Genomic DNA, 26,249 nt, shown 5'->3' with positions numbered 1-26,249 from the left:
CTTAGATGCAACAGATGTTGTTAATAATAATAACTAACACAATAAGTAATATTTATCAAGCACTTAAAATGTCCCAGGCATAGTATCTAGAAATGGGCAGATCAAGAAGCTAGAATTTGTACCAGATGCTTGAGGTTGATCCCTGGTTTTCCTATGAAATGCTTGAGTTCAGCAGCACCCTCTATGTTGATGAATTTTGGCTACTGTACTAGGTACATGTCCTCCACCCAATTGAGGGTGGAGAAGAAATAGCCATGGCTTTAACGTTTACTGTTTTTTGTTTTGTGGAGGGGATAATTGAGGTTTATTTATTTTATTGGAGGTCCTGGGGGTTGAACCCAGGACCTCATGCATGCTAAGCACACACTCTACCACTGAGCTGTACCCTCCCCTACAAGATTTCCTGTTGAAAGTATTTAAGGAAGGGATAAACAGCCACTTTTATCATGATTGTAAACTGTCTGACTTGCCTGGTTCCACCCAATTTTGGTAGTTGGTTGTTGAAAGGTCAAGGATCTATTTTGCTTACGTATGTTTTTAGGGAGGCCACTGTAAAGTAGCTTATAATCTACAATGAGTGGTACGAAATACTCTTTGTATTTAGGATAATGAACGTTTGAATCAGATAATTACTTCAAAATAAAAGAGTTATTCAGACATGTAAATTAGCATATTACCTTTTCAGCATGGCTATTATTCTTTTGTAATGTTAGTTAACAAGTTCACTGTGCACTTGTGTTCAGCACCTGGTAAGGCACACGAATTAAGGGTTTAGGAAGGTGAATAGTCGCGCCTAAGATGTGATGTTTAGTTTGAGTAGCAAGAATAATATTTTATACAAAGTGAAACTCATGAACTTTTACTATTTTATTTATTTTCATATGTAGTATGGACCCTGGAGTCAACCCCTATCATCCTGCCTTGTCATTTACTAGCTTAGCACATGGCAGGTTGTCTAACCTCTGTAAGCCTCTCTTCATTCATGGGTAAATGACGGTAATAGTGGTACCTGCATGACAGGGTCGTTGGGGGGATTAAGTGAGATGTGTGTAGGGGAGAAAAAAATGTTTCCTCTCCCCACCTTGGGTTCTCCAGCTGGGGCCTTGCAAATTAGACTAAAAGATTAACAAGAGAAAGACAAGTTTATTATCGTATGCATCTCACATACACAAGGGAGCGCTCATAAATGAGTGACTCAAAGAAGTGGTTAGAGCTTGTCCTTATATAGCATCTGACCAAAAGAACAGTACATTTTTTGGGAAGTGACAAGATAAAGGAAAAGGACTCTGAGCTTCTAGGGGTGAGAAGGCAAATGTGTGGGGAAACCAGGCTAGTTTAGCAGGGTCTGTTATGTGGGTTCCTCTGGGTTGATAAGGGTCTAGAGTTGTCTCCAGTGATTAAGTTCTGTCCTTCCTGGTAGAGAGCGGAGGGGAGACATCTTTACAAATTTATGTCCTACTTTTAGGCAAATAGGAGGAGGGCAGGGAGCTCTTCTTGTATCTGCTTTATTCTCAGTTGCCTTCTGCTCAAAATAGTCCTTGTGCCCAAGTGTCATATTTTGGGGCGGCGGGCTCTTACTAGCCTTCACACGTCAGGGGCCTGTCATAGGGCCTGGCACTTAGGAAGGACACAGTGCCTGGTAGTTGTTGCTGCTGTTACTGTTATTGTCATAGAAAATTAGGAACGCTCATGGTTGACAAACCCCGTTAATCTCATTTGTTACAATCTGTGGATTTTCTTTTCATAATTCTAAGACTCAAACTGGCGAGAAGAGTTTATGGTTATCTGATCTGATGAGCTGAAGTCGGAAAAGGTTGCTGGGAAAAGAACCGTGAGTACTATTATAAATAGCAAGGCACCAGTGCCGGATAAGCAGGTCTTTCCAGTTGGTTTTGTTGATGAGCTGCTGCATTTTCCCTACTGGTTATTTTGTCTTGAAGGTGGAGCAGGTGCTGTTTCAGGCTAACCCCTCTGCGAGCCCATCACCACCCTTTCCTGCTCCGACTCGGCCCATCAGTCCTTCTCACGCCCACACATTCCATCTTCTGCAGGTGTCTTTTACCTGGAGGTTTGGGTACTTGTTAGGCTTCCTAATAAAAACCGATGAACAAAGACAATGAGTGAGTCACCTCAGTAGTCTGGCTCGATAGACTGGTTGTTATCAACTTTTAGGGAGCTTCTTGAAATAACCACAGCTTACTCTGTCTTTATTCCTTTTTTTTCAATTCCTTTTCCCTGACAATAAAAAAATAGTGATTCATAGCCGTTTCAAAGATGGTAGGTAGTACCAAAAATATAAAGAAGAGAAAAGTCATCCACAGTCCTATATACGGAAGCAATCCCCATGAAGATTGTGGAATCTTTCCCTTTGGTCTCTTTTCTGTGCTATTTTCACATGGCTGGGGGCACTCGATCTGGGCCATATGATCTTGATTTCTTTTGCTTAACCTTCTAACGTAAACATTTCTCACATTTTTAAAGAACTCTGTAATATCTCATTTTGCCATAATTTACTTAAATTAGATTCACTTTAGGCATTTGGGGTGTTCGCAGTTTTCTGCTTTTATAAATAATAATGCTGTTGTAAATAAGAATGTGTTTATAAAGAACAATGCTGTTATAAACAGAAACATTTATAATAATAATAATAAATAACTTTTTTTGCCAGTACTGCAGCTGATTTTATTAAGACTACTTAGCCCTGTAATAGCAAGGCTGTTGGTACATATTGCCAGACGCTTTCCAGAAGGGTTGTGTGAATTTTCAGTGCTACCTGCAGCATGTGAGAATGTCTCTTTCACTCCGCTCTAACGAGGGATATTCACCTTAAAATTATTTTGTTCTTAGAAGAAACACATGTTATCTTAATGTCCTTAAAAATTGTTAGTAATGTTGATTACTATACTTAACTGTTTTGTGTATTTTCTATTCAAGTATTGGGTTCTTTTTTTTCTGTGAGGTGACAGTATTTTTATTTTTAAGATTTGATTTTTATGATTAGGCTTTTTATCTGGTGTTATGTAACAGTCTGTTTCCTCACCACCATTTCCCTTTAATTTTGGATTAAATAATTAATTTGGATTAAATAAGTAATTTTGTTTTGGATTTCTCTCTCTCATCAGTTTACCTAAATTCTTCTGGAATCTGTAGGATTATGTTCTTCAAGCTTCTAGAAGTTTCTTGTGCTGATTTTCAGAGTTTGGCAGTTTCTTAGCCATGTTTAATTACCTTTCTTTTTGGCACTTCCTCTTCAGCCGTTACATTCCCAAGGTGAAGAAGCCAGGCTTCTCAGTTGGTTTTTGTGAAGAGTGCCTTGACCTCTAATTCTGTCTGTAGAGAATAGAAATGCATGAGATAGCTCCTGTGATTTGTAGGGCTGGATCTCAGAATTAAGCTGCAGATATGTTGAACATACTCAGGTGCAATTTAAGCTTGTGAGCATAGGAAGTAAATTTAGAGATGAGGGGTTAGTTCGTTTTTTCCTCCATCTTTATGCCAGATAGCAGTGTTTACCCCTGAGGTGGGTCTGAGGATTGCCAGCATGATCCAGCATGATCATGCTGTTGACTCCGTTCATTGCTTCCACCTCTCTGTGCTCCGGGGAAATGAGGACAGGCTGAGAATTAGACTGGGATTTAAATCCCAGGGTTACAACTTGCTTAATAACCTCGGACAAATCACATAGGCCTGTCTAGGCCTTTGTTTCCTTATCTGTGAGGTGGGGAGTGATAGTCCTTACCTCTTAGTATGGATGTGAAGATTAAATGGGACCTCACTAGCTTGGGGTATGAGTTCGACTTTAAAAATTTTCTAATCAATCACTTGAATCCCTCCACGTCAGTAAGTGTAGGATCCCCTATTTAAAATCTCCTTTACAGTTGACCAAGAACTCTAGGGGCTTACTCTTCCAAAGGAGCCTCCTCCTCGACTCCAGATGGAGAGAAACTCAGAAAAGCCTGACCAGGCCACTGGTAGGCCCTGGTTTTCAGCTGCTGTTGTTTTGTAGGGACCTTTTGAATAAATCGGTTCTACCCAGTCCAGTGGGTCCTTACCCACTGCCGCTGTGCCCCTTCTGGTCCAGATCCGTGCACACAAAGCGGTGGTGCCAAGCTTGGCCTCTCAAGGTTACTTCTTTTCAGGTTACATCCACCTACTCAGGCACTGTGTGCTGTATCACTCTGTGCCAAGACAGCTGGTCCCAGAGGTACTTGCCACTAGTCCAGACACCCCTTCCTTTCATGATATGTAATTAGACTTTAGCATCTTTTCCTACCCAGTGGACCTCAGTTAGAATCATCCTAGGAATTCATTTGAGAAATTCTGATAACGCTGAATTTTAAAAGGCAAGTGGCCAAGGTCACCTTCCCCTTTGGAGACTCCTTAAATTCACTATGCAAATTTAGCCCCCTCCTCCCAGCTATCAGGGCTGAGTACCAGACAAGTCACCAAAGTTCCTAGCACATCCTCCTCTATCAGGAATGGAATATTAAACTTAAATTTGTACAACTGAGAAGGGCCATTCAGGTGATTCTTTCGAGAACAAAGAAGGTCTCCCAAGGGACTGTTTGGCATTCTCCAGACAGAAAATAATCTGATACCTTCTTTCTAAAAAAGTTTTTTTAAAAAAAAGTTATGCTTCACCAGATACAGCCACATATGTGTAAAACACCTAGCATGCTTCTGTCACTTAGTAGATGCTCAGAAAATGTTAGTTGTCTCCTTCCTCTGTTCCTCCTCAGCTCAACCGCACCTTGCATCATTCAGCTGGGGACACGTAGCCTTCCAGAGACCTAACCCACTCCTCAGTGTCCATTTCTCTGCTTGCCTCTGCATAAACCCAGTGCAGAGGGTTCTGGGTTGCCTCCTGACAGGCTCACCAAGGGTAGTGTAAATGTTCGCTTGTTCTTGGGTATAAAACAAGAGTTGGGGGCAGCAGGTCCTCATAGTGACCTCTGATGGCCTCCAGCAAGGTTTCACTTTCAGAGCTGCTTTTGGGGGTGGGGGGTTTGCCTGAGGCAGTTCATACTTCCTGCAAATAGTTAGATTTCATTTTGCATATGTATTCAGCTTGTTTTTTATACAGCAAACATGGCCAGAGCATTTTGTCATGGAAAATAATTTGCTAATCCGAAACTAAACAATGCGTAGCTGTTGTCCCTCTTAAGGCAGGTGGAGCGTTTATAAAGTGTGCCTTGTCCCAACCTTTGTCCCACAAATAAACTTCCTGCTTTCTGTGAGGAGGGGTGTGGCATCTGCTTTTTGGAGCTTTAGTTTCAGGGAACCGTATTTTCCTTGCCTGGTTTTGCCAACAAAACATGTGTCTGTGTAGTTAAGGCACATAGAGGGGCCCCAGGCCATTGCAGTCAGAGGCTGACCTCAGACTGTCTTCAGACTTCCAGACAAGCTCTTTACTGTGTTTCACTGCCGAATTCCCAGACCTCACCACGAGACCCAGGGGTGTGGCATCTCAAAGCCGACTCTATATTCTCCAAAAGAAAGGGACAGCTTCATTGAATTATTTTGGGTTCAGAAATGAGTTTCCACATGTTTCATGAGACAAATCAGGTGTTTAATATATTACTCTTACAGGTGTTTAATTAGGGCTTTAGACACAAATTCTCATAGAAATAGAAGAAAAAGGTGAGACTAATTTCAAAGCTCTCTTGAAATTATCCCTAGTTCTTCCTGACATTTCCTTACCTGGAGTTCTTTTGCTTTAGTATCTTCACAGGAATGTTTTACTAATACCATGAGGTGTGGCTTTGGCTTAGCTGCCTTTGTTTTTTCCAGAGTTAGCCTTTTCTCTCCGCAAAACATTGCATCCTGGTGCTTTGAAATTCCCATTGAGTTCGGAGAAATTATGTCTTGGCAGCCAACTTGCTTTCCTGGAACACAATGTGTTGCTGACGACATACCAGTTGCTCCACTTGACAGTGGGTTTTCTTGTCTGTTTCACTTGGGTGTTCAGTGGTGAGTAAGAACTGAAGTGGAAAGCCGTACTTACCACAGTTTATTAGATGGTTCATGCCCACGGTAATTACTTTCATAATGCCACTCATGAATAGATGGATCAGATTAAGGTGAATCAGCTGGCCGGCCAGCAGCTCCTGGAATGATTCTCCACGCGTGATTTTGTTGTGTGGTTACAGAACGTGGCAGGATGGAGCTGCCCGGCTATCGCGGCAGAGGCTCATTTGTAACGCTGCCTTAAGGAGATAAGAAGATGAGACCAAACTGTTCCAGCAGCTCAGCCTGCCCTGCCAACAGTTCGGAGGAGGAGTTTCCGGTGGGGCTGGAGGCGTATGGAAACCTGGAACTTGTGTTCACGGTGGTGCTGGCCGTGATGATGGGCCTGCTTATGTTCTCCCTGGGATGCTCTGTGGAGATCCGGAAGCTCTGGTCGCACATCAGGAGACCCTGGGGCATTGCTGTGGGACTGCTCTGCCAGTTTGGGCTCATGCCTCTTACAGCCTATCTCCTGGTCGTCAGCTTTTCTCTGAAGCCAGCCCAAGCGATTGCCATCCTCATCATGGGCTGCTGCCCAGGGGGGACCATCTCAAACATTTTCACCTTCTGGGTTGATGGAGATATGGATCTCAGGTGAGTTACACTAGGGGCGCTCATCTGCCTTCCCCTGGTAGCACTCTGCCTGGGAGGATGACTGATACTTCTGTGTCCATCTAGGTGGAGATTCCAGTGAGAAACATCTTACAGAGGCTTGTTCAGGCTTGGGAGCGCTTTCCTGGCTGAGCTTAAAATTTACTTTGCTGTCATTGTCCTCTGTTTCACTGGCAGCTCCTTTTCTGAGTTGAGGGGTTTGGTTCATTTGCAGCAGTGAAGGCAGGTCTCCTCCTCATCCAATGGCCCTTCCTAGGTGTGAACTCATTGTCACCCACACTGACAGCGTTCACAACAGTCCTGGTTTCACAGTCTCCCAGGATGGAGGTTCAGAATCCCAGAAAGAGAAGGATAGTGGTTGGCAGCCATGTGATGGTGGGGGTGGTGGGGGGCATAACCAATGAGGCTCTCGAATCTCTAACCAGCAAGTGCTGCCTGAGGCCCTAGTTTATGAAATCAGTATTTTGGGGAACTGGATAAAGGAGCCTTTGGGGAATGCAATGAACGTCTCCTATTTTAAGTGGCCTATTGAGTTGACTTGGGGAATGACATAAAGACCATGACTAAAATTGTTTCTTGTTGCTTTACAGATGTTTAACATTCATTACTAGAATCTCGTTTCTTTCACTTAAGCCAGTGACCTTATTCCCAGTTATGGTGTAGATAAATACCCCTGGGAGACATTAGGCTTTATCATTCATTTACATTTTAATGAGAGTGAATGCTTCAATGGGGGAGAAAGCATTTGAGGAAAGAATAGAGGAGTCACAATTGGAAAAATGAAAGGGCTAAAAACACAGTGGTCTTTCTAGAGTCTTTGCTTACTTATGACCAAACTGTTGCACCTTTTGCCCAGGGAAAGAACTACTTATAAATTTAATTCTTTGTTCGACATGTATGTCATTTTGGTGAGATTTATTGTACAATGGATGAATGACTCAGGTGCTGACTGTGCTGGGAGTTGACATTTGTGACTCAGCTGCAGGTATGGGTTTCTAGTTTCCTGCATGTGCTGAATGTGTAGCATATGGAACTTATTTCACCTATAAATTTTAATGAGTTCGTGCCAAGCAGACCAATAATTAATTTTCATGTGGCTATGTTTTTAGTTCCCCACTTATCAAAGTGAAATGAAATGAATCACTTGCATTGCTAATTCAAAAAAACACCACGAATAGGTATTGCTGTTTCAAATTCAGTAAAGTTGATCACTAACGTAATAATTGGGAAATGATAAATATTCTTTACACAGAGTGCGTGTAACAGTGATAAATTCCAGGACCTGAAGGCTTTTGGAAAGAAAAGGAAATATAGGTATTAAATACCCCGACAGGCATGGGGTCGATGCTTTCATGTATTCTCATTCTCTTCTTTCTTGACTCTCATAATAACCTTGTAAATGACCTTTTATTATCCTGAACTTTACAGCTGAGATAAGTTTGACTCGGATTGGCTAAGTAGGTTGCCAAATGCTACAGATGAGTATGGCAGGACACACATTTAAAGTCACATCTGTTTCTCATCAGTCTGCAATTTAGGAACTTTCTTCAATGCCATTTATTAACACAACTGGATCTTCTGTTCTGAGTAGGAGCATAAATCTTTAAACAGTGTTCTCCAGCACTTCTGTTCTGGGAAAGAGAACATTTATTATCTTCATCTCTTTTTGGCCAACATTATAGTAAAAATAGCAATTAATAGGAAGTCTATAAAAGATTAAGTTCATTTTACTTCTCTTAATACGCTTTTAACTTTGGTCAAATTATTTAACCTATAAACCTCATCTCCTCATTTGTAAAACAGGATTAAAATTACCTATTACAAGACTGTATTTTAAAGGAAGAATATATATGCAGAATAGCAGGCACATAGTAGGTACCCAATAGATATTAGCTATCATCCCCTTTCTCTTACAAAATTTTGATTTTGAACCTCAGAAAATAAAAACGAAAACCAAGCAAAAAATTAAATTCTAAGAAATGCAATTTAAAAATGACTAAATATTCAATTTTCAAAAGCTTATAGAGACAAGAGTAATAGATCTTAAATCTCAGTAAAAATTGCAAATAGGAGGAAACTGAATATTATTGAGTGAAACAATATCCAAGTTCATTATGTTTTTCTCACTTGATTACCAACAAAAATAACTTTTAAGCAAAACTCAGTAGATAGTCATTGATAGGAATTCTGTTTTTCATGCTGGATAAGATCCAGGAGGATTTAGTACAACATCTTCGTTTTACAAACGAGGAAATTTAGACTGAGAGCTCTTCAGACGACCCCAAATGTGTTTCATGCCTTAACTCCGTGCTTCATTCAGTTTACTTGTAGTTCTCCGTGTACTCACACAGAGAAAGCATTTTCGGAGTTTGCACGTGTGAACGAGTTCCTGCACTCTGCGTGTCCGACGCTGGCACCAGTCATCCTCCCACCAGTCACCAGGGCTCACCATCCCAGCAGCCCGTGTGCCTCCCATCAGGCTTCATGTCACCATAGCTGTTGCTTCCTATCTCTCCACTGCCATCACCTCAGCTCAAGTCCCACCATTTCTTTCTTGTCCAGTTGTGGTATCTTCACAGTGTTCTCCCTACCTTCAGTCTTTCCGTCGTGGTTTTGTGGTAGGTGAGTAAGGCAGGCTTTGGGGTCGGGTTGCCTGTCCTTGTATCCTGACTTAGGACCTCTTTTCTGTAACTGCAAATCATGGTACTTCCTTCATGGCATGGGGAAGAGAAAAGGAGCGTGTTATACATATACAGCTGCTCAACACCTGCTACATCGAGTAGAAGCTAAGCCGGGTCTGACAGACTTCTGCAGGTGTATTTCCCATTAACCCCTTGAGCACAACTGGTCTGTAGTCAAAATAGACGATTAACTGTTCTTTAAACATACCCCACACTTTCTCAACTTGCTTTTGCCCATTGTCCTCTCAGCCTGCAAAGACACCTGGCCTGGTCTGTCGCCTCCACTCATCCTTTGTTGTAACTGTTCTGGAAAGCTGTTGGTCCATGTGTATGAAGAGCCTAAAAATCATCCTTCCCTGGACTGAGCACAGCAGATCCTGGCAGGGTCCTCTCACATGTTTGGGGGCTGGCTAAGTGTAGACTGGGCTTGGATGGCCTCACTGGGGACAACTGGGGCCTCCTCCATGTGGGCTCTCATTCTCTGGCAGGCTAGCCTAGACCTAATTGGCTGGGTTCTGAAAAAGAGGAAGCATACAAGGTCTCTTGAGCCCTGAGCCTGAAACCGGCTCATTGTTACTTCCACCACATTCTACCGGCCAATGCGAATTGCAAAGCCAGCAAATTACGAGGACTGGAGAAGTCGATTCTGCCTCTTGATGGGATGAGCTGCAAGGTCACAGTGCAGATGTCATAGAAAAGAGAAAATATCTGGAGACATTTTTGCAATCTACTGTGCTAACGATGGACAGAACTCTTGTTTTGGACAGTAGGACATGAAAACATGTGGCAGTACAGTGTCGTTAAGTGCACCACTCTGAAGAAACTAACCAACTATCACTTACCAACTGGGTCATCTTAGCAGGTTATGTAAATGCTCTGTGCCTTAGTTTCCTCCCCTCTAAAACAGGGAGAAGCATTAGCTACCTCACGGGTTGTTGCAAGGACTGAATGAGCTAATAATAATACATACACAATGCTTAGAGTGTTACCTGGCACAGCATGCTGTGTGAGTTACTACTACTATATGGAACAGGCAAAGGAGCCCTGCGCCAGGGGTCTGTTTTAGTCTCTGCTCAAGGAGCTGTGTGCCTTTGAGCAAGTTACCTCTCTGGACCTCAGTTTCCTCATTTGTAAAATCAGTAGGTGAGACTCTTGAGGTCCTTTTCTCTATTATGGTGCAATATATACATAACATAGCATTTCCCATTTTCCCGTTTTTAAGTGTATGGTTCAGTGGCATTAAGTACATTCACATTGTTGTGCAGTCATCACCACCCTCCATCTCTAGAACGTTTTCATCTTCCCAAATTGAAACTCCATCCATTAAACAATAATTGCTCCTTCCCTCCAGGCCCTGGCAACCGCCATCCTATTTTCTGTCTGTGAATTTGACTACTCTGGATATCTCATATTAGTGAAATCATGATAAAACACTTGTCCTTTTGTGTCTGGTGTATTTCACTTAGCATAGTGACTTCAAAGTGCATCTGTGTTGTAACGTGTCAGAATTTCCTTTCTTTTTAAGGCTGAATAATAATCCATTGCATGTATATAACACACTTTGTTTATCCATTCTTCAGTTGATGGACACTTGGGTTGCTTCCCCCTTTTGGCTGTTGTGAATCATGCTGCTGTGAACATGGGTATGCTGCTAGGAACTGTTGGAGTCCCTGCTTTCAATTCTTTTGGGTATAAACCACAAGTGGATCTGAAGTTCTTTTATGCTTTAAGTATTTTGTGACAGTAGGAAAATAAAGTAAAATTATGAAGTCTAAGTATGTGCCTCTCCCTCCCCAGTTTTTAGTGTTTCTCCTGAAACTATTCGACAGAGGTGCCCCTCCTTGCTGTCCCCAGAGCACTAAATATGCAGTGTTTTCCTGTCTATCGGAGGGGCCTCGCCCGCTAGGTCTCTGAGCTCCTCCATGGCTTGTTCGTCTTTGTGTGCTCAGTACCAGCCTGGTGGTGGCAGGCACTTGATAGACGTGAGTGAATGACTGAAGGAAAGTTTCTGATTGCCTGTGTGTGTTACAAAAACTCTTGAAATGCTGTCAGTTTATTGGTACAACTCAGGACAGCTCCCACTGTCTTTACTTTGATAACTTTTGGTGCACGAGGTCTTTTCCTCCCTAAGTATGCGTTTGTGTCTTCAGTGGCAGAGAAAGAATTCTGACCACTAGTGGTGGTGGAGCCTGAGGGGTTCAGTGGCCAGTTTTGAGTTTTGGACTTTAAAGAAGCTCTTGGTTCTTCAGCAGAGACCCTGGAAATAGGACTTGAGATTTTTCAGGTCCGTCTAACAGGGCCTGGTGGAGAACTGACCATCTTGAGAGACAGAACTTAGATTGAATCCATGTGACTTAGGGTACATTTTTTTTTTAAACTTTCTTTTATTGAGTAATAGTCATTTTACAATTAGGATACAATAATTCTATGTACCTTATAATTCTATGTACCTTAGTTTTCTTGTCTATAAAATAGAAAGAATACCTACATGTAGGATTATTGTATAGACAAAAAGAGAAAATGTATTTAGTGAGGTCTGATACTTAGCAGGTCGTGCTCAGTAAATGCTGGTTATTGTTCTTGAGAAGCAGCAGACAGGAATAACATTTACATTTGAGGATGAGAAACCTGGCCTTGAACTCTTCTCTAGGGCCAAATCTGTTGATCTGATCTTATAGCTTACTCCATGTCCATCTGACTAGCTAGATTTTTTTTTGAGTTAAAAAAATTTTTTTAATTGAAGTTGATTTACAATGTTAGTTTCAGGTATACAGCAAAGTGATTCAGTTATACATATATATATATTTTTTCAGATTCTTTTTCATTATATGTTATAAGAAATTGAATATAGTTGCCTGTGCTATACAGTAGGTCCTTGTTGTTTATGTTTTATATGTAGTAATATGTGTCTATTAATTCCAAACCCCTAATTTATCCCTCCCTGCCCTTTCCCCTTTGGTAACCATAGTTTGTTGTCTATGTCAGTGAGTCTGTTTTTGGTTTATAAAATAATTTGTATCCTTTTTTTTTAGATTCCATATATAAGTGATATCACATGTTATTTGTCTTTCTCCGTCTGACTTACTTCACTGAATATAATTTCTAGGTCTATCCATGTTGCTGCAAATGGCATTATTTCATTCTTTTTTATGGCTGAGTAATATTCCATTGTGTGGAATGAATATATACATATATATACACACCACATCTTCTTTATCTAGTCCTCTGTCAGTGGACATTTAGGTTGCTTCTCTGTCTTGGCTATTGTAAATAGTGCTGCTGTGAACATTGGGGTGCATGTGTCTTTTTGAATTATAGTTTTCTCTGGCTATATGCCCGGGAGTGGGATTGCTGGATCATATGGTAAGTCTATTTTTAGTTTTTTAAGGGGCCTCCTTGCTGTTTTCTATAGTAGCTGCACTAATTTTCATTCCTACCAATAGTGTAGGAGGGTTCTTTTTTCTCCACACCCTCTCCAGCATTTATTATTTGTAGACTTTTTAATGATGGCCATTCTGATTGATATGAGGTGATACCTCATTGTAATTTCAACTTACATTTCTCTAATAATTAGCAATATTGAGCATCTTATCATGTGATTGTTGGCCATCTGGCTGTCTTCTTTGGAGAGATGTCTGTTTAGGTCTTCTGATTGGGTTGCTTGTTTTCTTTTGATATTAAGCTGTATGAGCTGTTTGTATATTTTGGAAATTAGCCCCTTGTCAGTCATGTCATTTGCAAATATTTTCTCCCTTCTGTACATTGTCTTTTCATTTTGTTTATGGTTTTCTTTGCTGTGCAAAAGCTTTTACATTTAACTAGGTCCCATTTGTTTATTTTTGTTCTTATTTCCATTACTCTAGGAGCTGGTTTGAAGAAAATATTGCTGAAATTTTGTTAAAATGTTCTGCCTATGTTTTCCTCTAGTTTTATAGTATATGTTCTTACAATTAGGTCTTTAACCTGTTTTGAGTTTATTTTTTGTATGGTGTTAGAGAATGCTCTAATTTTACTCTTTTACACGTAGCTGTCCAGTTTTCCATGCACCACTTATTGAGGAGGCTTTCTTTTCTCCATTGTATATTCTTGCCTCTTTTTTCATAGATTAATTTACCATAAGTGTGTGGGTTTATTTCTGGACTTTCTATTCTGTCCCATTGATCTCTGTGTCTGTTCTTATGCAGTACCTAGCTAGGTAATTTTTAATTTTTTTCCAGTGAGGAAGCTAGTGTGTACTTTCATAGTTTTGAGTGTCAGAGTTCCTGAGTTTACTGGTTACAAACCAAAACAGTATTTGATAATTTAAACTCCAGTTGCAAAATGGCATACTTATTGATGCTACATTTTACTGTAATGCATATATATGTAATTTTCATGTTTTAAAGGAGGTTCAGGATTTACCTGTTTGTCCAGACTTGCTGAATCTGTCTCATTATTCTCTGTAATAGTTGGGGGTGGGATGTCATTCTTCTTAGTGCAAGTGGAATCTTGTTATATTGAGGTCAGATTTTGCCAACAGTTTTCCTGCATGTGAGCAGCCGAGAGATCCAGCTAGCCACATCCTCTGTTTACGCTACATTGGAATTTCATGGCAGTAAAACAAAAGGTGTGACTTTCCAGTGCACGCACACGTTCACTGTGTGCTTTTCCAGCTTTGTTGGTATTTATAAAGTTGGCGAAGCACCAGGGTCATCTGTCCCCATCCTTGACCGTTGCTGTGAACATTACAGGCTTGAACAGTTGTATAAAGAATGGAAGTAGTAACCTATGTAATCAAAGATAGAGAATCAGTCTGAAATAAACCTCACACTTTGCTTCCTACTGTCATGGATCTTAGCTTTCTGCTGTTTGAGCCAAAGCCATACAGGAGGGAAACGCTGTTCATGAAGTTCAAGGTGAATGTGACGTCATACAAATTCCTTTCAGGATGTGGTGATGCGAGGAGCCAGGAATGTAGCACTGCCACAGACTAGGGGTTTGGAAAAGCTTCCCAGACACACTCTTCGTGGATACAGAGGTTTGAGAGCTGTGGCGAGCTGCTTTTCTTCCTTTATCTGCTCTCTAGTTAGGAAGAAAACTTTGCTCAAAGTAAGCATTCTTAATAGGACAAAATAATTTTAAATTTCTATGGAAAAAATCTATACAAGAAGTGCTCAGAATAGTTTGAAAAGAAAAACTTATGTGGAAGTATCTGCTCTGTCATATACAGAAATACTATGAAAACACTGTAATTAAAATAGTCTGGTATTTGCTTAGGGAAAAAGAACATTTTGAATACACTTGAACATATATTTAATACATAATGAAGTTGGCACTTCAGTCTAGTGGAAAATTGTTTATTTGGGAAATTTAACACACTTGCCTCTCTATATAGAAGACAATAGATTAATTTCATACCTTATACAATATAAAATATAAATTTTAGATGAGTTAAAAATATAAATACAGAATATAAACCAATTAAAAAGTAAAAAGTGGGGGCAATATTTGAATAACCTCAGGAGAGGGGTAAGTCTTTAATAAGACAAGAAACTCAGAAGCCAGGAAACAAATGGACAGATTCAACTATCTCAGTGTTAATTATTTATTATGGCAAAAGTCATAAGCATAGTAAAAATATAAAGTAAGCCTGGTAGAAATATTTATGTTATATCTGATGACATATACTTTAAATTTAAAAGAGCTCCTACAAATTGAGAAAAGAAAAATCAGACAAGCAAAGCTGTTTAGAGGGGACACCCATGAAGCTAATAAACATGAGAGAAAGCACAACCTCGGAGACAGGTGTCTAACCAAAGAGGGAGATGCGTTTTCCAGTGTTCTCATGAGAAGTAAAAGGATTGATCACCTCCAGTGTGAGCAGGATTGTGAAATGCAATGAGCTTTTTAGAAGTGAATCTGGCAGTCTTTATTAAAATAAAAAACACAGACTTTTGACATAGTGATTCAAATTTGGCATATCTGCTCTACAGAAAGAAAAGAGTTATTTCAAGTGAAATATGTACAAGAATGTTTATTATAGCAGTGTTGATAATAGAAGAAAAAGCAATTTTTCATCATTAATGAAGTGATTGAAGATATTATGGCAAATTTATGTTGTACTTTGCAGTTCTTTAAAAAATGAATTTAAGTTACACGTATTGTCCTGAAAATATGTCTATGATATTAAGTGGAGAAAAAAACCAGAAGCATCCAAGCTGCAGAGTAGGTTGTCATGTGTGATTGTTTTAAAAAGAAAAAAAAAAAAACCCAAAAAATAAACCTCTATTCACTGAACAAACAAGTATAAAACAGGACTACTTAAATGAAAAAAAAAGGGGAGGGATATATACAAATACTTATGAATTACCTAAGTCTGGTTTTGGGAAAGGGGCACCAATCAGCTAAATATTTGACAGCACATCTTTGGGATAGATTCCCAGATGTGGAATTGCAGGGTCAAAGGGCAAATGCATGTTTAATTTTGCAGATATTGCCAAACTCCCTCCAGGGGGTGTGCTGTTTTGCATTTTCACCAGCAGTGACTGAGAGTGCAGGAGTGTTTTTAATATTGGAGTATAATGTTTGCTGCCTTGCCGAGAGTATAAACATTCTTCTGAGAGAAAATGTCACAGCAATCGCAGATAGATTATTTTATAGGCAGGGTAAGTAGATGGAACATTGGTGATTCATATCATGAGGGGATGATGGGTAACTTGCAAGCCTGATAAAGTACTGGAGGACGCTTGCTGTCTCAGGTCTCAGCCCTGCGAGGGGTCTCCTTCCTGTCCTCCGTGGGCTGGGAGGTTGCGAGCCTCTCAGTCTCTCGGCCATTTGTGCCATGGTCACAGAGTGGGCATATCCTGTGTGCAAGGCAGTCTGGTGTGAGAACTTAAAGAATGAATATTAAACAGTTCCCAGACTCTCGGGGCCTAGTGCTGCAGTGAGTAAACTCTTGCTTCATCCCGGGTTGTGCTGTATGATGGCCCCTTCGCCTCACCTCATCAGTAGAGCAGCATTAACCATGTCAATAAGCAGCCTGTACGCACTTAAACAGATTGTGTACCTTCCCCAGCAAGTTAAGTTATTTTGTTGACCTGAAGGATATCTCATTTCCATTTACCTTATTTCCCCTAATTTTAATGATTCATTCTGTCGCTGGTTTTATTGCCCAGATGGGGACAAAATTCTTTAAAGACAGAGTAGATTACTGGTTGTCAGGGCTGAAGAAGGGAATGGGGAGGGGCTGCCAATGGGGTGGAGCTTCATTTTTCAGGGGATGAAAATATTCTGGAAACAGAATAGGATGGTATATTCACATATACTAAAGGCACTTTAAAATGGTGAATTTTATGGTCTATGAATTTTATCTCAATAAAGAAGAACTGTATAAGGAAAGAAAATGAATCCTTATAGTGACTAGCAGAACGTTTAGGACAAGTAAATGCTCATCAAATATGATTTAATTGATGGATGGCAAGAACTGCTGGAAATCTTTTTCTAGACCACGGATACAGCCATCATGTGTTGAATAATAAGACAGGAGGGAGTTTCAGGTAACTTAACTCTGCGTAATCTCTAGGATCTTGTGCCCAGGAATTGTTTTCAATAAGGACTAAATTCTTCATTTCAAATTCTCCCTCTTAAGTGTATCACTTTAATTCTACTTTCAGCATCAGTATGACAACCTGTTCCACAGTGGCTGCCCTGGGAATGATGCCACTCTGCCTTTATCTCTACACCTTGTCCTGGAATCTTGAGGAGAATCTCACCATTCCATATCAGAACATAGGTCTGTATTGGGCTTGTGAAATGAAATAGTAGCAGTAATGTGATAGTAATAATAATAGCTATTGTTTTTTATGTCTCCTACTTTATATAGGGTTTTTAAAATTATTATCTAATTTAATTTTCCAAATAACCCTAGGGTAGAGATTCTGTTACCAGTTCCATTTCCTATAGTTTCAGGATTAGGGAGGTTAAATAACTCGACCAAGGTCGTGCAGCTGGTAAGTGCAGAACTGAAATTCTGACTCAGCAATCTGACTGATTCAAAAAGAGTCCAAGCTTTTTTTGAAAATAAAGCCAGAAAACTTACTTATTAAGAAGAAAAAAAGAAAAAGACAAACCAACCCTTACATAATTCACTAGAAAGCGATTATACTCGACTCACAGGTTACCTGGGTCACGGTGGCTCTATTGAGACCTTAGTTCCCCCGACTCCACCTTTAAATTGCTTGTGAGCCTTGACTTCTTTACTAATCAACGTAAATGATTCCTGTTGACTGTGGAAGAGTACGCACACGTCACAGTTGCACCCACGTAAACTCTGCCCTTTTTCTAGAGATCTCTGTGGACTTACTAGGCTTGGAAGAAAGACTCGGTGAGATGATACACCCATGCTCGTTTGATCAGAGCCTGTGGAGAGGTGGTAGGCACTGTTACTCCTCAAACTCTACTGTGCCAATCTGGAGTCTTAAGTTATCACTTGGGGGGCTTACAACCCATGGCCCGTAGTTCAAAACCATGAGCCATGTCCTGAAGCTCATTATATCTGTAAAAAATTTGAGTGAAGTCTTAATTTAGAAATTGTGATTTTACGTGCAGTTTTTTTCTGATCACTAAATTATTTAATATACTGTTTTGATGATATATTCTAAAGGGCACTTGTAAACAGTTAAAGCTCAAAATGTTACGGGCAACTCATATAACTTTGGAGCCAGTATTGCAAGTGGCCAGATTCGGAAAGTGGCCCTGGAAATTGTCAGTGTGTGAATCTGATTGGCAAGTAGACCTCTGCTCTGTTGAGCCTGCCTTCAGTGTCTTTACTGTGTTAATTAAAAGGCATATTTCCCCACCTGCCTTTGGGTTACCTGGCTACACTTGGAAATATGAGAACTTGCTCTGGTTTCTGTAACGAATGCTACTTTTGTCCCGTAATAGACATTCTTTCCTTTGTGAAGCAAATCACCCACTGGCTTCCAATAGAGAAATAATAGCTGTAGCTGTAGAGGGGTGACCCAATACATAGCAACCAAAGAATTTCATAGACATAAAGGGGTCTCCTGTTTTCTAATGTTCTTGGTTGTCTCTGAAATTCCATGTGATTGTCAGAGGGATCTTAGAGAAATGGTAGACCATGTATGGTGACATTCAGTGGTATCGTAGACCCTTCAACGACTGTCTTCCAAAGATTAAGAATAATTTTCTTTTGGAGGAAGATGCAGAAATAAAATGCAGCTTTAATTAAAACTTTTATCTAGTTGAAATAGACATAAATTGTTGGGGACTGGGCAGTTAGGGTGAGAGGGGTCCTGTCTGACAGATTTTTCTTCTCTGCAGGAATTACCCTTGTGTGCCTGACCATTCCTGTGGCCTTCGGTGCCTATGTGAATTACAGGTGGCCAGAACAATCCAGACTTATTCTTAAGGTAAGCAAGATGGAACTTAAGGTAACTCCACAGGCCAGTTAGCACATTTCAGACTCAGAAACTTGACAAATAGATGCAGGCAATGACTAGAACAAAGGGGCCAGTCAAATACAGCCCCACACCCAGCAATTTTCCTTACATGTCCTGCATTTTTGGATCCAACCGCAATATATCCTCCACTTCTAAGCCTTGCTTTGTCACCCCTGTGGGCCCATACACTGAGGCTTATGACACCCTGCAAAGTGTGGAACTCCTGCTTGAGTAACAGAAAAGCTTAGGCCTACATGTGGCCAGTGAGAGCCCATTCATTCACCAGGCCCCACACAGGCGCTCTCAAGGGAAGGCTGTTCAAGTGTGCCGGAAACGGAGCCCAGTGGATGGAAGTACAGCTGGCTTCACAGAGCAGCAGGAGGAGAGGCAATCTTTTGGAAGCATTCCTAGGAGAGTTGTACACATGAGCAAGGGCTGCTGACACATGAGTAACTGTCAAAATGAAATCATCCAGAACGCATTGACCCTAAAAGAAGGGAACTGGAACCTTCCACCTCCTCTTAACTTTCCGGGGTTGTCCCTTGTCTGCTGGAGAAACAAGCAAATGTCCTCGTTCAATGGCTTTTAAAATTAATCTAGCTAGAGAGGAGGCCTTCTCAACAGTGGTATCAATCTCTTGGAGTGTCTTCCATTTTTCCAATTATGCATTGCTTTAGAAGATACACGTGTTTATTCTGTGCCGCTTTCATGAAGATTTAAAAAATGTTTCAGTTATTTTTTTACATTTATAAAGTGGGAAACATTTGGAGCTAATTGGAGGTTCAGCTAAGAAACTTCAGTTCACTTTAGTCTGGGGTTTATGGTTTGGTTGAGTTTAAGCTCTTGACGTTTGGCTCTACCTGACGGAACACTCATTCCATTTGCTGCACGAATGGATGTTGCTTCCCCAGTTTGGCACCAGACTGAACAACTCTCGCTATTCCTCCAATGAGATGAAGAACAAGAGAAGAGGGGTTGACAAGTAGACAGATGAGCTGGGCACAGAGAGCTGGAGTAAGGACTAAACGCTGTACATTTGGATTGCACGTAGTGACTTTACTGTCATTTCAGTAGGAGGAAATTTCAACGTGTGGTTATAATTTTGTCTATAAAACAAGAGGAGAGAGCTTCATCACGGGAACCTCTTACTTTTCAAGTACTCTATCTTGGATTTCTTAAAGGGCATCAACAAAAAAATGATTATTTTGGTATTTCTAGATCCTCTATTTGTCTTTCAGTGTCAATGGAGAAACCAGATAAATTTTCTATATGTCTGTAAAGAGCAAATTAAAAACCCTTTGGCAATTCCATAGGAGTTGTGGGAGAAAATATTTAATAATACAGATAAATATTCTAGAGCACCTTAGTTAAAACTAGGATAATTTAATCATTATTTTGGGATGTCTTCATTCTCTATTCCTAGTCCTCTTTTGGTTTTAGATCTGATTCATTTTCTGAACAAGTTGCTGTTGGTAAATTTTAAACTTTTAAATCCTTTTCTTGGTAGAAAGTTGGAGTAGGATTTTTACAATCGGAGGCCTTTGTGTGTTCCAGCATCTTCCCGTTAGGCAGAGGCCCAGTCTGTCCTCAGATTGAGCAATAAAAACAACCGCCAGAATACATCTGTGGTCCATTGAGTTGTTTTTATTTTGTTTTGGTTGCCCATGACCATCTTCCTCCATGCCCTGAATCATTTCAAATCAAGGGTGATGCTGTAACTGGGTGCATAGTTTGCTGCCGCATGGTGTGAATGGGAGCTTGCCAAGATCCTGATTTTCCCCAATATTCTGTATTTTGCTTCCTTGCTATTTGGTTTAAGACCCAGACCTTTGAGGGGAAAAATCATTGATTTTGTTTGTTTGTTTCTTGTTGTTTCTGTTTGTTCTGTTAAAAGTAAGGTACCTGTCTGTACTCCTCACATTACACTACATCTGTCTAATGAAGAATGGGCACATTTCATTTGGAGGAGACAAGGGCAAGGATCAAAGCGGTTAGAAGTCGTCGGTGGTTGAAGGGGTGGTGGGAAGAGAGTGGTGGATGGTCAGGCAGGGGAGATCTCAGACAAGAGGCTACCAGGGCACGGTCTGAGAGGCTGTGTGTAGAAGTGTTGGATGCTTATTATCAGATTTCAGTTATTTCACAAATTTGTCCTGTCTGTGAAAAACTCTACTGCCCAGTCCTTCTGGCACAATCCTCCACTTGAAAGGGAACCATACTGATCATAAAATAAGAAGGCTTAGATTTGTGTTGAGCTTCATCAGATTCTAGCTCAGCCACGTCACTTGACCGCTTTGGACCTGAGGATTTTTCTGTGTAAAATGAGATTGGGTCCGTTGGTCTCTAAGTCCTCTCTTTGTTCTAAAACTTCTAGGTTCCAAGCCTTTTCGAGCAGTGATGGACTTTGCAAAAAGATGATGATGTTTACATGAACCTATTTTATTAATTCGCCTTAGGTTGGGGCCATTGTTGGCGGAGTCCTCCTCTTGGTGGTCGCGGTTGCTGGTGTGGTGCTGGCGAAAGGATCATGGAATTCAGATACCATGCTTCTGACCATCAGTTTCATCTTTCCTTTGATTGGCCATATCATGGGCTTTTTGCTGGCACTTCTTACCCACCAATCTTGGCAGAGGTACAGTTAAATTATCTATCAGCTTTTACAAGGAGGACAAGTTAAACACACTGCCATTGGCAGGCTTTGCTGCCTGGCTGTGTCTGGAAGCATGAAGAGTTTTGGCTTACAAGGTGGATGGAACAGGAAAACTCATCATAAAGAGAGTGGAAAGAGCACAGTAATTCTTTATGTAAAGGAAAACCAAGGCCAAACTGATGGGAGACTGTAATTTGTGAAACTGGAATATTAACACCACTTGTAATCTGGACATGCTTCTCTTATTCTAATAGTTAAATAGGAGGGCGAGGTGGTTTCACTAAGTAGAGATCACTATAGGGCATGAGCACGGTGCAAGAGATGAAGCAGGAATTTATCTTAAATATTATCATGACGAGTTGGGGCGTATGTTATATAAATACCGTGAAATGCTAAAAATGATGACACTCCGTGTTGCTGTGCCTGTAGATGCGGTGAGCATTACCATACAGGGTTGGAGGGAACATAGACTGGCACAGACCTCTGGAAGGCAATTTAGTCCTATCAGTCGCCTTATATTACTCCCTCCTGCATTTTCTTCAAGTGAGGTTTTTCCCCCCTTCCTCTCCTTCCTCTCCCTCTTCCTGTCTTTCTCTGTACCTTTCCCTTCCTTCTTTTTTCTTTCTTTTTTGCAAAGAAATGAATAAAATGTAGAAAAACAGTAGAAAAAATTGATTACTAAAACCTTCATTGATTGATGATTACTAAATCATTTTAGACATTTGGTTTTTACTTGGGTTTTTTATGTTTCTTTTCAAGCATTGTTTAGTTTATACTGTTTCACATCTCTGATTCAACTGTCCATTCTCATCTCCTCCAGTCCTCCACTCCGCGTGGGCAGGCTGGCCTACAGCATTTCCAGTGCTTACTGAACAGGCCAAGCTCATACCTGTCCCTGGAACTTTAATTTCAGTAATTCTCCCACATTCAATGCCTCTTCCCTTCTTCCATCCTCTAATGCCACTCTTCCTCTGAAGCCTTCTGTAACCATCTGCGCCACTTTTCTGAATTTCTATGGTCTCCCTGACTCTCGATCATACTTTGTCTTGTGTTGTTACTGAGCCTTTCCTACGTGTGTATCTTGTCTTTTCACCCAGATTCCCAGGGCATGGTTTGTAGGCCCCTATTTGGAGGTGCCTCTCCAGAGACTATGCACAGAGTAGGCATTCAGCAAATAATTACTGAATGAGTAAACACTGTTAGTGGCCTAAGCTCATAGCTTACATTTATCACTATACATAAGAGAAAACTTAAGAGTAGTCCTTATTGCTAGTATGTTACTTGAACATTTTTTCCATTGCTAGGTGCTGGACCATTTCCTTGGAAACCGGAGCTCAGAACATTCAGATGTGCATCACCATGCTCCAGTTATCTTTCACTGCCAAGCAGTTGGTCCAGATGCTTAACTTCCCATTGGCCTATGGGCTCTTCCAGCTGTTGGATGGATTTCTCATTGTTGCAGGTGGGTAGAGCCCCCATTGGGTAGATTTGACTAAAAATTATTGACCCAACTTACCAGCTCTTTTTTCAGCCTGAATATGCATGTGCTGCCCTTGTGATACATTTTCAGTCTGACATTTCTGGGGAAAATAAAGGGCATAAACAAGATCCTTTGTCACAAGTGAAGTTTCACAGAAAAATATAAAAAAAGTAAAAATGAGCTTATAATTAATTATAAACAAATATGCTTTACAAAAAATGCTATCAGAATTCTCCATGAACACTTATCTCAAAAATGACATTTTTTATGTTTTATTAAGAGCTTTGAAGTCTTCCAAATGTTATTTCACAGTACTGTGACTAAAAATTGTGCTGAGTGGCTATGAAATACTTTTCAACTATGAAATATAATATATACACAGAAATTAAAAGTGTATATGTTTATATGCTTACCTATCTCTACAGCCAAAAATACATCATTTTGGAGTCATTCATTATGTAAGTTCATAGAAGGTAAATTTAAAAAATACAGACTGATAGGTATGTACACACACATGTATCTATTTTAATCTCAGCTGTTGTAAATTCTTACTGTTGTCGTAGAACAGGTTCTGAGTCAGGCTCAAGGATTACTGATGTACGATTATATACTGATTACTGATAGAACAGTCGTCAGTATAAGGGACACTTGGGGTTTAATGCTCCCATGGGATAAATCCCAGCAGAATAAAACTCCTGGTCTTGGATCCAAGCTTTACTTCCTTCTCATGGTGAGACTGATGGAAAGAACATGCTGGGCTTGTTCCCAGCTGTCCCCCAGCACCAGGAGAGCACTGCCCACAGAGTGCTGACTGCCTGACCTCATGACTGGATGGGTGAGCCATCAGCGACCTGATCCACGGCTCAGTCCCGAAAGGTCTGTTCCAGACAGAAATAGCCCTCCTGATACACTGAATTATTTGGCTCTGGAGTTTTGTCTTTACCTTTTACTTTTACCCTTCTTTTTCTTATGTGTTTATACACACATGATCCAAAGCAAACAAACCCCCAAAGTATTGACAAGTACACAATGTCACCAAATTATAATCTTCACTAAAGTGGTTTTTAATACTGCTGTGTTTTAACACCTAGTGTATAAGATGTACAAGAGGAGACTGAAGAACAAACACAGGAAAAAGCACCCGCATTGTGCAGAAGCCTGCTGTAAGAAGAAACCCAAAGAGACCAGTGCTTTCTTGGAGGTGATTGAAGAAGCTGCTCTCACTCCTGGGCCGTCAGGGCCCGTGGATCTCACGGTGCTCTCGAGCCAACTGGCCGCATCTCACGTGCCAAGTAGGGGCTTGCTGGCTTGACGGGTCCCTATCCTCCTCAGCGGGCAGCAAAGACAGTGCAGAGCTGATGAGTGAATCTCGTTGTCAGGGCTGATGGGAATGTTTGAGTGTCAGATGTTAACGTATTTATATTTTTGTGTGCATTGTGAATTGTCATAGGATCCCTTTTTGAAAGTCTGTTCTGCCTATTTCAGGTTGTTCCTTTGTGGGTTTACACAACATAGCTACCAGCTGCTGTGTGTGTTCTATCTTCCCATACAGTGAAGAGTGACCCCCACTGTTACGTGAAGTCATCCTCAAGTTGAGAATTTTAATGTCACAAGAGTTAGGACTGTATAGAGGGGATGTCACCTCATACCGCAGGGCAAGGACAGAGTCTGGACCCACCTGACTTCTTGACTTTGGGCAAGTCCTTTGTGGCATTGGGGAGGAAGCATACAGCTCTTATTAAAAATGGGGTCTTTTTGCAAATGATTGTTATTTTTTAGAGCTTGAAAATCTTTTTGGATTATAGATGTAATACATGCCTAGAGGGAATTTAATGGACATTTAAGGTTAATATTTTTACTCCGTAGGGAGAGGCACACATATATTCTTTTAACATATATTTATATGTTGTGGCATTTTAAAAACATGGAGATCACTCCATATAAACTTATGTAAGTCACTTAATGACATATTACGGAGCATCTTTATGTGTCAGTCTTTGTTGAACTACCTCATTCTTTAGAACAGTGGCTCCATAGAAATATTCCAGTGCATGGAAGGACTGTAATTTATTTAACTGTTCCTTATTCACAGACATTTAAATAGCTTTCAACTTACTGGTATCACAAGTGCTACAAACACTTGTGCCTTCATGGAGGTATTTCTGTGGGATCACTTCCTAGGCTTGAATTGCTGGGTTGACTGCACATCGCAATGCTGGGCAGAGAGCTCTCTGGCACCGTTGTATAAAGTGCCTGGGAGCACCTGGTTTCCCACAGTCGCACCAGTCTTAAGAATGATCATTCTACTTTAGGAAAATATCTCGTCTAAAGTTGCATTGTTAAAATTGTGAGTGAAGTAGAGTATTTTTCATGATCACTTACCTGTTTGTGTTCTTTGCCTGCTTTTCTATTTTTTTATTTCCTTTTTGATGGATAAATTTTAACATATTAACATATTATATAGATCATGACCCTTTATCCTGTTTTGTCAGTATTTTACCTAGTGTTTTGTCTTTTGTTTTTGTGTGTCTTTTGCTGTATAGAAGTTTTATATTTTTTACATATTCAGCTTTATTAGTCTTTTAAAAAATGTTTTTTGCCCTCAGTGTTGGTCAAATGTTAGACTATTTATATTTTTGTATGGATTGTGAATTGTAAAAGGATCCCTTTTTGAGAATGCATTTGGCCCCTTTTCAGGGAGTTCTTTTTGGAGCTCTGCACACATGCTTATTAGCTGCTGTGTATACTGTCTGGCAGTAGGTAAGACCCATCCTCTTTCTCTATTCTTACAGTATTAAAATCCCATATATTTTTGTTACTTTTATGTATTAAATATGTACATGTTTATTCCATTTTGAATTTCTTTTTCCCTGTGTTAAGAATCTAATTAATTGTCCTAAGATTGTATATTGAATCATTCATCTTTACTGACATGAAGTGCCACTTTTATCACATAACTTCCTATATAGTGTGTTTTTGTTGGACTCTGGTTCTGTTTTTTTTTCTTATTTGTAAATTTTGAAATCTGTGAGAAACTGTATTGTCTGAGATTTAGTGCTTTACAATTTTATTTTGTAAGTATACTTAAGAACTTGCAGGTTTTATATATATAATGACAATGATTACTATGGAAAGAGGTATGGTAGGACAGAAAGAGCCCCCTTAGGTGTCACAAGTATATTTATGTGGAGAAGAAGTAAACACATGTGTGCCATGATTGTTAATTCTCAGCTGCTGCAATGAACAGTCAGGAGAGTTGTATGTTTAGAGATCCTCAGTTCTAAAATGAGCTTTTAAAGAATCCTCAAAATAGGGATTTCTAAATTATTTCTCTATATAGGCACCTAACACGAAATGGTAAATTCCAGTGCACCATTCTGAAA

At 40.2% G+C, this 26,249-nt stretch overlaps 1 protein-coding gene across 1 annotated transcript; it reads left to right on the top strand.

The window, feature by feature from the left end:
• The first annotated feature begins 5,033 nt into the window (after nt 1-5,033).
• On the top strand, nt 5,034-25,916 carry SLC10A6 (solute carrier family 10 member 6). The gene is given in 7 exon segments (XM_010966155.3): nt 5,034-6,600; nt 16,952-17,070; nt 18,621-18,709; nt 21,193-21,368; nt 22,691-22,848; nt 23,958-24,113; nt 24,116-25,916. Coding segments are annotated over 7 exon segments (1,122 nt in total). The 5' UTR covers nt 5,034-6,223; the 3' UTR covers nt 24,163-25,916.
• The last annotated feature ends 333 nt before the right edge of the window (nt 25,917-26,249 follow it).

This window comes from Camelus bactrianus, chromosome 2 (assembly GCF_048773025.1).
Source record: "Camelus bactrianus isolate YW-2024 breed Bactrian camel chromosome 2, ASM4877302v1, whole genome shotgun sequence".
In the NCBI taxonomy this organism is placed as follows: Eukaryota; Metazoa; Chordata; class Mammalia; order Artiodactyla; family Camelidae; genus Camelus; species Camelus bactrianus.
The sequence above is the reverse complement of the archived record's forward strand: the minus strand, read 5'-3'. Positions and strand labels throughout refer to the sequence as shown.